The following is a 12,711-nucleotide window of genomic DNA, read 5'->3' on the forward strand; positions in this document are numbered from 1 at the left end:
AGAGAGAGAGAGAGAGACCATACCGTTTGGAGGTTCTCCTTAAAAGTATCAGTGAGACTGGTACACCCATCCATATGAATTGAACCCATGTTGTCCATTGAGTTCTCCAAGTTTGGAATATCTTTGAGTTTGTGGCAGTCTTTCAGTTCCAATTTCAACATTTTCGACATCTCTGAAAAGTCGGACATTATTTCCAGTGCAGTGCAGTAATTCGCTTTCAATTCAATCAAACTGTTCGGCAAATCTGGGATTGCCTGAAGGTTTGTGCAATGATCTAGATATAAAAACTTAAGCTGAGAAAGGCCGCTGAGAATGGGTAGCCTATTAAAACCATTCCCACCTAGATCTAAATATTTTAAAGAAGATAGACTCCCAATTATTTCGAGAACGGCACCATCTGTTATGTTGCAGTCGATGAGATCTAATACCTGAATTACCTTCAGTTGTGCTAAAAAATGGTAACCCCCACACAAACCCTTACAGCCACTGAGGTCCAATACCTCGAGATGTGGGAGTTTTGAAAAGTCTGGTAATTCAGTCAGGTTCTGGCAGTCTAATAGATAGAGATACTTCAACATCTTAGGCAACTGTTACTCAAAAAGAGAAAACAATAATAAAAATCGAAATAAATAAAAGAGAGAATGCATGACGATGACTGATGTTGATATTTACAAGGACATTGATAATTATATCGTACCAGGTCCGAATCCTCCCAAACACGTACGATCTTGCTGTACTTCAGGATTAAAAAAACTAGGTTTCGTAGATCAAAATCTGCTGGTATGGCTTCATGAGGAAATCCATGCCAAGACAACAATCTTAACTCCTTGGAAAGATGTTTGTAGCTTCCAGTCAGCTTTACATTTTCCAGCTCGAGAATTTTCAGACGCCACATCTTCTTAAACGCTTCTGTACTGAAGCTTTCCTCGTCATCAGAATCTTCTGGCAACCTTAAGCTTATTAGTCCTTCAACTGCTTCTGTTCCCTGTTAGAGATTAAAAAAAAAACAAAAAAACAAAAAAAGGATAATATTCACACGAAGCAGAGCCGTGAATTGGATGAATGAACTACCAGAAAGGTAGGGCATACAACATAATTATGTATTTTCTCTTTCAATTTACAGTGGATGAAAGCCTTTTCTCTTCTTCTTTTTCTTCAAATATACTATGTACAGCATACATCATATATATGCGTATATACTTCTCTTTCTTTACATGTACTTAACATAACATCTTTTTATTACATAAGTACTTACACATTTGTTCCTTAACACGCTCTTTGCATCTTCACTTTGCCACAATCGACTACGTTTTCCCAGTTCCACAGATTCTGCACGCACAATTTCTCTTCCCATATCTCGAATCAAATCATGCATCCTCAATTCTTTCTCTTCACCAATATCCAGGAGACATCGATCGCAGAGTGTGGTAATTTCTGCTTCTATAGAAAAACGACTACAACCATCCAATATTCCCTGGACAACATCTCTGTCCCACTCAATGAAGAAATTAGATATGTCAAGAAAAACACCCTTCACATGATCATCCGGTAGTCCATCGTAGCTTAATTTAAGCGTTTCATGAATTTTTCTTTCTGGAATATTTCTCAATTTATTCAACATACTTTCCCATATGCTTTTACTCTTTTTCGTAGCCAACAAGCGACCAACAACTTTCAGAGCTAGGGGCAATCCTCCACAATAATCAACAACATCTCTTGCGAGTTCAATATATTCTTCGTCGGGACAAGGATTTCCAAAGGCATGCCAACTAAGGAGCTCAAAAGCTTCTTCATCAGTCAATTCTTGTGCCTTATATCTTCTATCCACCTTCTTTATATTCAGCACTTGTTCATCTCTTGTTGTTATAATAATCCTACTCCCTGGACCAAACGATTCGTGTTCTATTGCCAACTCATCTAACTGGTCCGCATCGTCTATGTCATCAACTACGATGAGTACCTTCATGCTTCCAAGACTTTTCTCTATCTCCTTGGTCCCTTCAGCAACACTGCTTACCTTAATGTCAGGCTGTTTTAAAATATCTCGAAGAAGTTGTTCTTGCAGACTAACCATCTTTTTCTCTTTACTCCTCACCCCTTCAAGATAACATTGACCGCTGAAACTATGCTGATATTTGTTAAAAATGGCTCTCGCAATTGTTGTTTTACCTATACCACCCATACCCCAAATTCCAATTATTTGAACATCAGGTGAACCTCCAACGTCAAAGTATTCAGTATTGAATTCTTTCATGCGAAAATCCATTCCAACTAAGCACTTGGGTTGTTTCAAGTCTGTTGTTTTGAGTAGTCCCCTGATGTCCTCAACAATTTTCTCTATAAACAATCCTTCACGTCTAGCAATTAAAATTCAAAATTATACAAAAGTAAGATTCATCATGCTACTGCAAGATTCATATTAACTAAATGCCTAGTTCATCATGACCAGATATTTTTTTAGTAATAAGATTTGAGTAAATGAGATTGATCCATGTGATTAACTAAGCTAAAATTCAACCATGTTTCCGAAATGCATTATAACCGTATTAGTTATAAGCTCAACTAGAATGCTCCTGGACTAGAACTGTATTATAGCCTTTCGTCATAGAATTAGAAATCCATTTGAACTAGTATGTGTTTGACAAAATGTATGGGATTCACCGTTCACGCTTCACCATCAAATTAAGCATGTGGCGTGTTTCACATGCTTAATTTTGACAGTAATTCTCATACAATTAGGCGTAAATGATCAATGCTTCACATTTTGTTAAATTCAGATACCAATGCTCCAAAGTTTTTTTTTCCTAAAAACGTATAAAATCAAATTCTAATTATAGTCTCCTTATTGCCACTGTTCTACTGCTAATGCTCTTCTACATCTTCTGCTATCTCCTGAGAAGAGAATATATATTTAAAATCCTATTTGGATTAAATAGTCATTTCATTTTAAGGTACATCAGTCATTTACTAATAAAATTTATGTAAGGTATATTCAACAATAGGTTGGGTGCGGCCACTTAGTAACTATGGTTTAGTAGTATTCCTCTTCACTTGTAAGGGAGAAATTTTAGATTCGATTTTCATCAAAAGTGAATATGAACCACATTATTGCTAGTCTATTATGGGTCTAAGCCCACCTTAATGTAGAATATATTTTCGTTCAAAAATAAAAAAAAATAAAACAATAGGTTGGGTGCTAATACAAAAACCTAATTGTAATCTCTTTATTTTTTTGTTAAATTTAGAGGAAGGGTTAAAAGGAAAAAGAAAAAAAGAAATTTTAAAGTAAACAAAACAGTATACCTGTCCGCCGTGGTTTTAAGATCCCGGCCACCCAAATCTGCAGAAGCCTTAAGATCCTTTCTCCACTGCTTCACTTCATTTGGATCTTCATCCCTTTCATGCTTCGGAAATGCTTCCCCAAAACTTCCACTCTGTTTCCTGACTTGAGAAGGGTCAACGTCGTAAAATATTGGATAGACTTTTTTCCCCTCTTGCTCTTCTCGGCACCTCATGATCTTCGACAGCTCCTTCAGGCACCATCGGGACTCCGCATACCTATTCGAGAAGACGACTACAGCGATCTTCGACCTTTCGATTTCTCGGTCAATTTCGCTCTGTATATCTTCCCCCCTTCTGAGCTGGTAGTCTATAAACGTGTTGATTCCGGCTCTGCGAAATGCCTTGTCGAGGTGGTCTGTGAAGGTGTTGCGGGTGTCTTCACCTCTAAAGCTCAGGAACACCTCGTACTTCCAGCGGATTGAGCGCCGCGAAGAGGAGGCGGCGGCGGCTCCATAGGCTGAGCTGCCGGTATCCATTGCAGGCTGTAGAAGTGCAGCTTGGCTTTCAAATAGCCAAAGTCAAAGTCTTTCCCAAGATTCCTCATTGCAGGTCGGCCTTTTTAAATTTTTTGAATTGATCAATGACGTCACTGCCCTGTCGATAGCGCGAGTGCAACTCCATTTCCTCCCACAGTTTAATTTGTAAATTAAATGTTACTATCAAATTTTTTTTTTAAAAATTGTTGAACTGCTTACGATGCAATTTCCATTTTTTTTTTTGAAGGTTTTGAGAAATCTGTAGCCCAACTTTGACCAGTTTTTAAGGGTGGCGCTCAGGTTGGTTCAACTCCATCTCCAACAACCTATCTTAACAAGAGATGGAAAGATCAAGCTTCAATCGACTAGCTAGATGACTGGCTATCTTAACTTTGTGACCAGTAACTAATTAAATTTAGGTAGGAGAAGGCATCCGTAATTTACGTCAAAAGGATCAATGTCGTAAAATAGGTAGTTTACTTATCCACAAAAGGTGACGGTGTTTGTAGAACAAATGACGAGGTGTTGTAAATGACAAGAATCGACGGTTGAATTATCATAAATTTTGACAGAATACATGGTTGAATTAAAAATCCAGCAGGCAAATCGAAAATCACTAGAGCTTTAGAAAATACCACAGCACCATTTAGCAAGCAGTATCACAACAAATCCCACTATCAATATAAAACCATTCAACAGCGTATTGGAACAACAAATTTCAGCGTATTGGAACAACAAATTTCAGTTGTGTAAGCAATCAACCACGGAGAGGAACAATGAATACTTTTGTAACTATATGGATTAGCTTCGGGAATTCATCCCACCCTCCGAAAAAGAACGTATAGGGTAGCAACCATATTCTCCTTTCATAAAACAGCTTATTTAATTGACGTTATAATATCTTTCTACAAAGAAAAATAAAAGAAAATGGGCTCCACACCTGTGGCAAAACCCGACATGGATTAGAGTACGTTTCAGCCTGACCTTCTATAAAAGCTATAGCCCACAGCCACTGTTGCCACTGCTCCAACCATGGCAGCAGCTGCGAGAACATTGCTTTGCTCCCAGTTCCCGATAAGCTTGACAGCTTCCCTAAGGCATCATTCCTGACACAGGACTCTCTGGTTTCTTTCAGCTTTTTTCCACACTTCCACCCTTCTGCTCCAAACCTACTTCTTTGCAGCATGTAAATCCATTACTATTAGTGACACGTCCCGACCCCGAGGTCCTAGGGACATCGAGATGATCACGTGCTGACTGACACCCGAAGGGTGACGAAAGCCATTTAGTTTAAACAAAAACTGAGAAATAATCTAAAGTACACAATAAAGGCTAACCACACAAATAAAAGTTCAACTTCTAAGTATTGAAATTAGGTAAAAACACAACACGTCCAGCGCATAAGTCTAACACAGAGTACAAGCAGAACTAAGATAGGGAAGTGCTATTACAATAACTGGCGAAACGGAGTGAACACAACACAAAATCATTGATAGGGGAATGCCTCGTAGTTCAGGTTGTAATCCTTGTTCATAGGTCCTGAAGGAGGTGCAAAACAAACATGAGTGGACCAAGTTGATATATATATATATATATATAATAAAATAGTTATCAACGTACTAACCCCCAGGTTTATGAAAACACAAGTATAATGATAAATATAGGTTTTCCGAACCCTAGCATGTCATGCACTGTTTCAAATCATAAAACGCATAAATAATAAACACTAGTGAATGTCCGATATAACTCTTCAGGCCCCATGCCGGCTCCCCGTCTCTGAGCACACAGTCAGAGGAAAATACACTTCAGGCCCCATGCCGGCTCCCCGTCTCTGAGCAGACAGTCAGAGGAAAACACACTCCAGGCCCTATGCCAACACCAAACCGTCACCCGGGACGGACCGGATCTATCCCTACGTCCCGTAGCGGAAGGTACCACTAGGTAAGTACAAAACCAGTGAACATACATATATTGAAAATCAACTTCATAGTATAAAGTCATCCATCATTTATACTATAAAGAGGTGTTATAAACATGTTCTAAATATCATATCGTCATCCATCAAATATTATATAAGAACATAGGTTATAGGAAAACTAGTAATCATTCAATCTAGCCTCAGTAAGCATGTTATCTCAAAACGTTTCGTAAAACATATCGTAAAGTCATGCTTTTCTATGTATGCAATTCTACCATTAAAACATGCGTTTTTAGAAGAGGTCCACTCACCTTACACCGATGGTGCAAGCCATACCGAACAGGAATAACGGAAACACCGCTAAGAATCGCACTTAAACACACAAATGAGTACTTTTAGTCAAACTCTACTCAAACGATTGAATTTGGGAAAACAGACCTCGAAAACGGGTTCAGAACGTCGAAATTAGCCTAGGAGGGGTCCCGAACGAAAACCGAAAAAGTTAACGTTGACCGGTCAAAGTCAAAGTCAACGCTGACCGTTGACCGGATCAACAGATCAGGGTCAACGGGTCAACGGGTCAAGGCTTTAGGGTTTTGGGTTAAAAGGAAAATGGGTTTGGGTTTTTGAATCTCACGGCCCAAGGCCTAATTAGAAAGGGAAATGGGTTTGGGCTGCAACCAAGGCCCTAAGGCCTTTGGGTTTTTAAATGAAACAAAATAAAAATAAAAAGGAAAAGGTTTAGGGTTTTGGGCCAGAGACCAAACAGGCCTAAGGCCCGTGGGTATGGGTGATGGCCTGAAGGCCTGGGTGGGCCGGAGAGGGACGCCGGAGCTTGCATAGCTCCGGCCAACTACAAACACACAAACGAGACCCCGATCTAGGTACCAAAATGAAGCACTAGACTAGAGGAGTATTTTTATACCTTTGGTTCGCCGTGAAATGGCCTGTGGTGGCCGGAAAACCCTCGGGAACCACACAACTCGCCGGAAATTTGGGTGTGCCTTCACCCGTGCCAAAAACACTCCAAAACCTTGGAAATCATGAACCCAACTCAGTAACCACACCTAGGCAAAGTCTAACATAAGAAAAGAAGAAGAAAAAGGGCTTACCCAACCGGAAAAACAACCAAAACTCGTCGGAGGTGTTCGTGTCCTCCTGGCGCCGCGAGCAGGGGGGAGAGAGAGAGAGAGAGAGAGATGCAGTTGAATGGCAACGATGGTGACTCTCCTTGAGTTGGTGCAACTGTGGGTATATGTGTGCACTCTCACGGGGAAGAAGAGGGAGAGAAATGGGGGAGTCTTTGAAAGAGAGAAGAAAAGGGTGCAGACAAACAAAAGAAAAGAAAGAAAAGGGGGTCACGGCAGGGGGGGGACAAAAGAGAATAAAAAGGGAAGTGGGTTAGGGTGCTGCCACTTGGCAGCCTAGGATAGGGAAAAACTTTAAATTTTCAGATCTTGATTGGGTGGAAATTGAGGATTAAAGTGTGAATTCTATAAATTTTTAGAGAGAAATACAGAATTATCCTTATAAGCAGGGCGGGTATAACAATTAGCACCCTGGCAACAGCCTGAAAGGTTCTCATTTTTCTGAATCTGATTGCCGTTTTCTTGGGGCTTCTCCTCGATTTTCTTACTTTCCCCTCCATTTGCAAGTTTCTGGTCATTAATTTTTTCAGCTTCATCCAAAGATGCTCCCATTTGGCCCCTGTGAGGAATGAAATTGAATTTCGTTTTAGCCATTTAAAGATACAAGTCTAAGTTTCATCAATAGCAATTGAGTAAGGACAGGTATGATCAAGCTTAATAAACAATTTGATAACAGTGCCTGCTTGACCCCGTCCCCCCTTACCCAAAACCACCTCTGGTTTGGTTTATCAATAAAAAAAGTTGTTTGATTTGGTTCACACCGAGTTGTTTGATTTGGTTCCTCGATGTTAATGTAACTCCATATCAATAATCTATCATACAACACTATAAGTAATCAGCCATCGGAAAATATGACAACAGAAGCTTCAGTTCCAGTGAACTTTTCATCAGAAGACGGTAGGCAAAACAAAAAACGCACAAACCTCCAAAGTCGTTCTATGATTTCTCCCTTCCCAATTTGCTGATCAAGCAAATTCCGGCACATCATCAGGAGTGACTTAGCCATACCTGCAATTAATATACATAATATTCAAACTCCTCCATCTATCCCAATACGATGAATTTTACATTATTATGATCCGGATATTACCAATGGCCTGTCATGCTTATATCTGAACCTGGGCTGTAGACAATCAAGTTTCCAGCATACTTGTGGCCTCCAATGTGAGAGCAAGCAGTAACAAATACCTGATTCGTCAATCCTCGCAGCTCAGCCTCCTCTTTGAACTCATCGATGAGAACAGGTCCAATCTTTTGAAACCGAACTTCTCGTCTTCGGCGGCGGTGACGGCAGCAGAGAGGTCGTCGGAGGCCATTGCTAGGGCTCGGAGAGGAAGAATGAGGGGTTTAGCGGGTTTTGAAGTTGAAAACGATGAGAGGGAAAAGATGAGAGAGAAAGAGAGTTGTTGTTTGGTTGTTGGTGTTGATATAATGAGGAGGCTGAGGAGGGAACGGCGGTGTCGGTATGGGTGTAGGTGCGCAATGCGCATACGGCACGTGGGATTTGATTTGTAGTTCATGTATATACCTCTTTTGATATTTCTGATCATATTGGAGGGAAGCTAAGAGCAACTCCACCGTATGTGATAGCCTGGTGGACCGGCAACCATTTCAATTCAATTGATTCCCTTCCTTGCTCCAGTCCATGTGAGTGATTGGGTTAAGGGGTTCCAAGTGAGAGGGCGAGCCCTAATCATAGGTCCGAGCGCCTAAGGCCTTGACGTCAGGATGATGTCAGCCATGCTATAAAAAAACTTGCATCAAGCGTGTGTCACACACATGCGCGTGGGGAGCGTCATCGACAGCTTTTCAGTCTTGAGGCCCGTGGTCTAGAAGTCTGAAATGTTACTGTTTCCTGGGGCACGTGGCACCTTCTTGTCAGCTGGATTTCAACAGATATTTTTTTTGGACCGTTGGATTTCCAACAGTAAAAAAAATTTCAAACCTCCTCCAAACGGCTAGATGACGTGGCATAATACCAGTTGTTGGATTTCAGATCAACGGTCCACGTTATTCTCCTTTAAAAATTAAAAATTAAAAAAATTCATATATGTTATCGTTGTGCCACGTGGCACAATCTGGATGGTTGGATTTCAAATTTTTTTAATTTAACGGCATAAATTAATTAAGTTAATAAAAAATGTTAAAAATTAATAAAAAAATCTGAAAAAAAATCTTATCAAAATCTATCACCACAAATTGTCTTTTCAGATAATGACATATGATGCAACAAGAACGATTAAAAATCTTATCCGAAATTACAAATAAAATTATTTTGTATTATTTTATAAAATAAAAAAATACTAATATTTTATTACCTATTGCCATGGCTATTCACTTAGGGGTGAAGATGCAAAAGACGATTATTGTTCATTAAAGGCAGTTACTGTTTACATGGTGTACCATCCCGTGTACCAATCACACTGAAAAATCTCTCCACAAACGGAGGAGGATCACTATCTGCACCCTGGAAGTGGGGTACAAGCGTGTAGGTCTGAATCACCCAATGGTGCACCCATCTGATTTTGTGATTCCCTGCTGCCGGTAGATTTTTTGGCGGAGTGCTACTAAGCCAACGCCATTATCTTATTTTTCCACCCATATTTTAATGAAAATGTTAATGATATGTTTATCCTTGTAGAAAAAGACTTTTAAATCCAAACCCATTTCTCTCCACCACCATCTCTCTTCCCCGTTCTCTCTTCCATTTCATCTCTCTCCATCCGAGAGAAAGATCCAGTTTTTCCGGCAGCGGAAGAAGTTCAAGAATCTGCCTGGAGCCAGCATTTCTCATTGTTCGTTTCTATGATTTCTAGGGCTCCAATTCCAAATATGTTAGTCAATTTGTAGTGTTTTCCAATAAATTTTGAACTTTTCAACGTTTTAATGCAATTTTGAATTGCATCTTTAATTTGATAGCTTCCATCTCATTTGAATCGAATCTCAACTTTAGAATTTTTTTACTTTCACTTTTTGGATTTAATTCTTTTGATTCGAACGAAATTAGTTGAATTGAGGAAGCAGATCTTTTGCTCTTTGCAACTCTCCAACAAAACCTATGACTGTGGCTAGGGACGGAGCCAAAAATTTCTTCTAGTGGGGGCAATCGAAAACAACTAAGATGGTTTCAAATGATGATGTATCACAACTCCAATGTTACAAAAATTTCAATATAGTAGTGAAAAGTGGCAAAGTGATGAGAAAAATACAAGTACATGATAGGCGAGAGAGGGTTTTTTCGGTTTGAATGAGCCGTTTTCAGTTGAAAAAACTATTATTTTCCAACAACAAATAAAGAAGTGTAGGGTAGGGACGACATTTCAATATTTATGTTGAGAGTAAGGAAAATAAAGAGGAGTGTAAAATTCATTTCAGTTCATACATTTTCATATTGTTTATGTTGGTCTTTCAATTTTTTATGTTGAGCGTAAGGAAATCATTTGTACTTGGCAGTGTCAAATTATAACGCTAATTGAAAAAGATTTTGTTCACCTGACCTATAAAGGCCTTACGATGGATACCTAGGCACCCAGAGACAAGGAAGGGCATAGTAAGCGATGAAATGCTTCAGAGATTGAAAAATAAGTGTAGATCTAGAGATTCCCAAATATTTGACTGTTCCAAGCAATATGTAGGCCGAAAAGCAGACGATACATAAACAGGTTATTTGAAATAGGGATTCATAAACATCAAGTATACATTCCTCAAAATTTTCAATGCAATTGCATTTCCTCAAAGGAAAGGAACCATTGTGTACATGTAGCACCCACATGAATCAGTTGGAGACTTATTTTTCATCAGAGGAAAACAAAGGCTAAGAATCAAAAGAAATCAATCTCTAAATAATTACCCGAAGGCTTCAAATCAACACCGGGCATCTTCCCGTTTATTGGTTCTTTCGGTGTGTTAGGTCTCCAATATGTAGTGCTTTGGCACCTGGAGTGGAGTTGTACAGCGAATTAGTGCCCAATTCACGCTTTGGAAAAACGGATGTTGTGTAACTTCTGTTGCTCCCCGCCTATACGCAAGACGATGCTGTGGCTCCTTGACATGTAAACCTCTGATCAAGTCCCTGGCTGCAAAGCTGACAGAAGGCGACTCTGGAAATCTTAAAGGCTGGCCAACCACATTAAACAGAGTAGCCCGGTTTCCTTGCCCCTTGAATGGAGTTCTTCCGAACAAAAGCTCGTAGAGAAAGATCCCAAAGGTCCACCAATCCACAGCGCTGCCATGGCTTTCGCCTTTAATGATTTCAGGCGCCAAGTACTCGTGTGTTCCCACAAAGGACATTGATCTAGCACTTGTCGGTTCTGCAACGAGTTCAGGGAGAGGGCTCACTTGGTTGTATACATCATTACCATTCTTTTTCAGTTTGGTATTTTTATCTTTCTTGGGTTTGCCCTTGAAAAAGCGTGGACCAAAACATGCGGGCGTAATGCAATCCGGCTGCATTACACAAGTTGACTCGATGCGGGTGAGTGATAAACGGATTGGATGGTTAACGAGTTAACCCATTAATCACCTGTTAAATAATGGATCATTTTGAGTGAACCCGCGAAACCCGTTAACACCTGTTTCACCTGTTATTGAGGACTTTTGTGTAATTTCAATAGTCCTAATAGAAAACACTCAGTCCCTATCCACTCTCTCTCATGCACGCCGTTGCTCTATGAGAAATCGGTGTGCTCCTGCCCTTCTAACTCTGGCTATCTCCCTCATCTTCTTCCCTAATTTTTTTTACTGAACTCCAGCACTCTCTCTGGCAACTCTTTTACTGAACTCCACCACTCTCTCTCTCTCTCAAACCAAAAAGCTTTCAACTTCCTCAAGACCCACACTGCAAGCAAAGCAACACAAAAGAACAAAGAGAGAGACAACCATGGCGTATATGGCTCAGCACTTCATAGGCTTAAGAGTTAAGATGCTCACTGCACTAAGCGCTCTCCACCTTGAGGCTCTCGAAGCCCTCAATTCTGCCAAAGCAAAACAAAATGTCGGGTTTGCTCCCCATCGTCTCCGCCGCGGTTATCTCGGACGCACAAACCAAAGAGCGTCTCAAGCTCAAGCAAATCTTCGAGGATGCTCATGAACGGGGTTGTAATTGATTTGGATGAAATTTTATAAAAAATAAATAAATTAAAAGAGGTTAACGGGTGAAACGGGTTGAAACGGATGACTCGTTAGCTTAATAAGTTGGGTTCGGATGACCCGTTAGCTTAAAGGGTTGGGTTCAGGTGACTCGTTAAATTAACGGGTCAGGTTGAACCTGACCTAAACCCAGTAAACTCGTTTACAGGTCAACCGTTGCCCCTGATTGAGTGATTTTTAGGTTTTGTCCCCATAGCAACGTGAGCGAATCCGTCCCTCCTGGTTGAGCTATTCCCAAGTCATCTATTCCCCATCTACTTAAGACTCCTTGGTTTTTTCAAGGCATCAATTTGCCACACCTATATTTTGGGACTACATTGATTTTTCAATTTCAAGAATCGTCTTGATGACGTGGGTCAATTTTATGGACTATTTGTGATAAAAAGTCGTAAATCTCGTGGGATCCATGTATATACCACATCATCATATAACAAAATTTTTGAAAGAATTTTGACGGAAGAACCACATTGATTTGCGAGACTTATTTTCAGGACTGCATAAATTGATTTTCAATTTGATAGACCATCTTCATAGTGTATGTCAATTTCAAAGACTATTTGTGATAAAAACTCTTTTGTTTTTGTTGGACCGTTGAGTAAGAGACAATTAATGGTCAATCTATTATTATTTTTTGGATATCATTCGTTCCCACGAATGCGTGAGCATAAACAGATTGGAA

General features: G+C 39.9%; 2 protein-coding genes across 2 annotated transcripts; both read right to left on the bottom strand.

Moving 5' to 3' along the window:
* Positions 1 to 274: 274 nt before the first annotated feature.
* On the bottom strand, positions 275 to 7,436 carry LOC125474188 (disease resistance protein RUN1-like). The gene is made up of 6 exons (XM_048577624.1): positions 7,254 to 7,436; positions 3,304 to 3,824; positions 1,256 to 2,357; positions 698 to 985; positions 438 to 587; positions 275 to 340 (listed from the first exon to the last, which is right to left on the bottom strand). Exons 1-6 carry the CDS (start codon positions 7,434 to 7,436, stop codon positions 275 to 277), a joined length of 2,310 nt encoding a protein of 769 aa, XP_048433581.1.
* Positions 7,437 to 10,790: 3,354 nt separating this feature from the next.
* Positions 10,791 to 11,336, bottom strand: LOC125474189 (protein kinase PVPK-1-like). Its single transcript, XM_048577625.1, has one exon. The coding sequence runs from the start codon at positions 11,334 to 11,336 to the stop codon at positions 10,791 to 10,793; it is 546 nt and encodes a 181-aa protein (XP_048433582.1).
* Between the last annotated feature and the right edge of the window lie 1,375 nt (positions 11,337 to 12,711).

The sequence above is a fragment of a genome, unplaced genomic scaffold (assembly GCF_019419815.1).
Source record: "Pyrus x bretschneideri cultivar Hongxiangsu unplaced genomic scaffold, Pyrus_bretschneideri_v1 Contig12, whole genome shotgun sequence".
NCBI lineage: Eukaryota > Viridiplantae > Streptophyta > Magnoliopsida > Rosales > Rosaceae > Pyrus > Pyrus x bretschneideri.

What these genes read in the sequence shown, in the direction of transcription:
- LOC125474188 (XM_048577624.1), bottom strand. Translation starts at nt 7,436, where the DNA reads ATGGGAGCATCTTTGGATGAAGCTGAAAAAATTAATGACCAGAAACTT. An exon ending in CTGCTTATAAGGATAATTCT is followed by an intron (nt 3,825 to 7,253) that starts GTATTTCTCTCT and finishes GCACTTCTACAG; the next exon opens with CCTGCAATGGATACCGGCAG. An exon ending in ATTTTTTAGCACAACTGAAG is followed by an intron (nt 341 to 437) that starts GTAATTCAGGTA and finishes ATTTAGATCTAG; the next exon opens with GTGGGAATGGTTTTAATAGG.
- LOC125474189 (XM_048577625.1), bottom strand. Translation starts at nt 11,336, where the DNA reads ATGCAGCCGGATTGCATTACGCCCGCATGTTTTGGTCCACGCTTTTTC.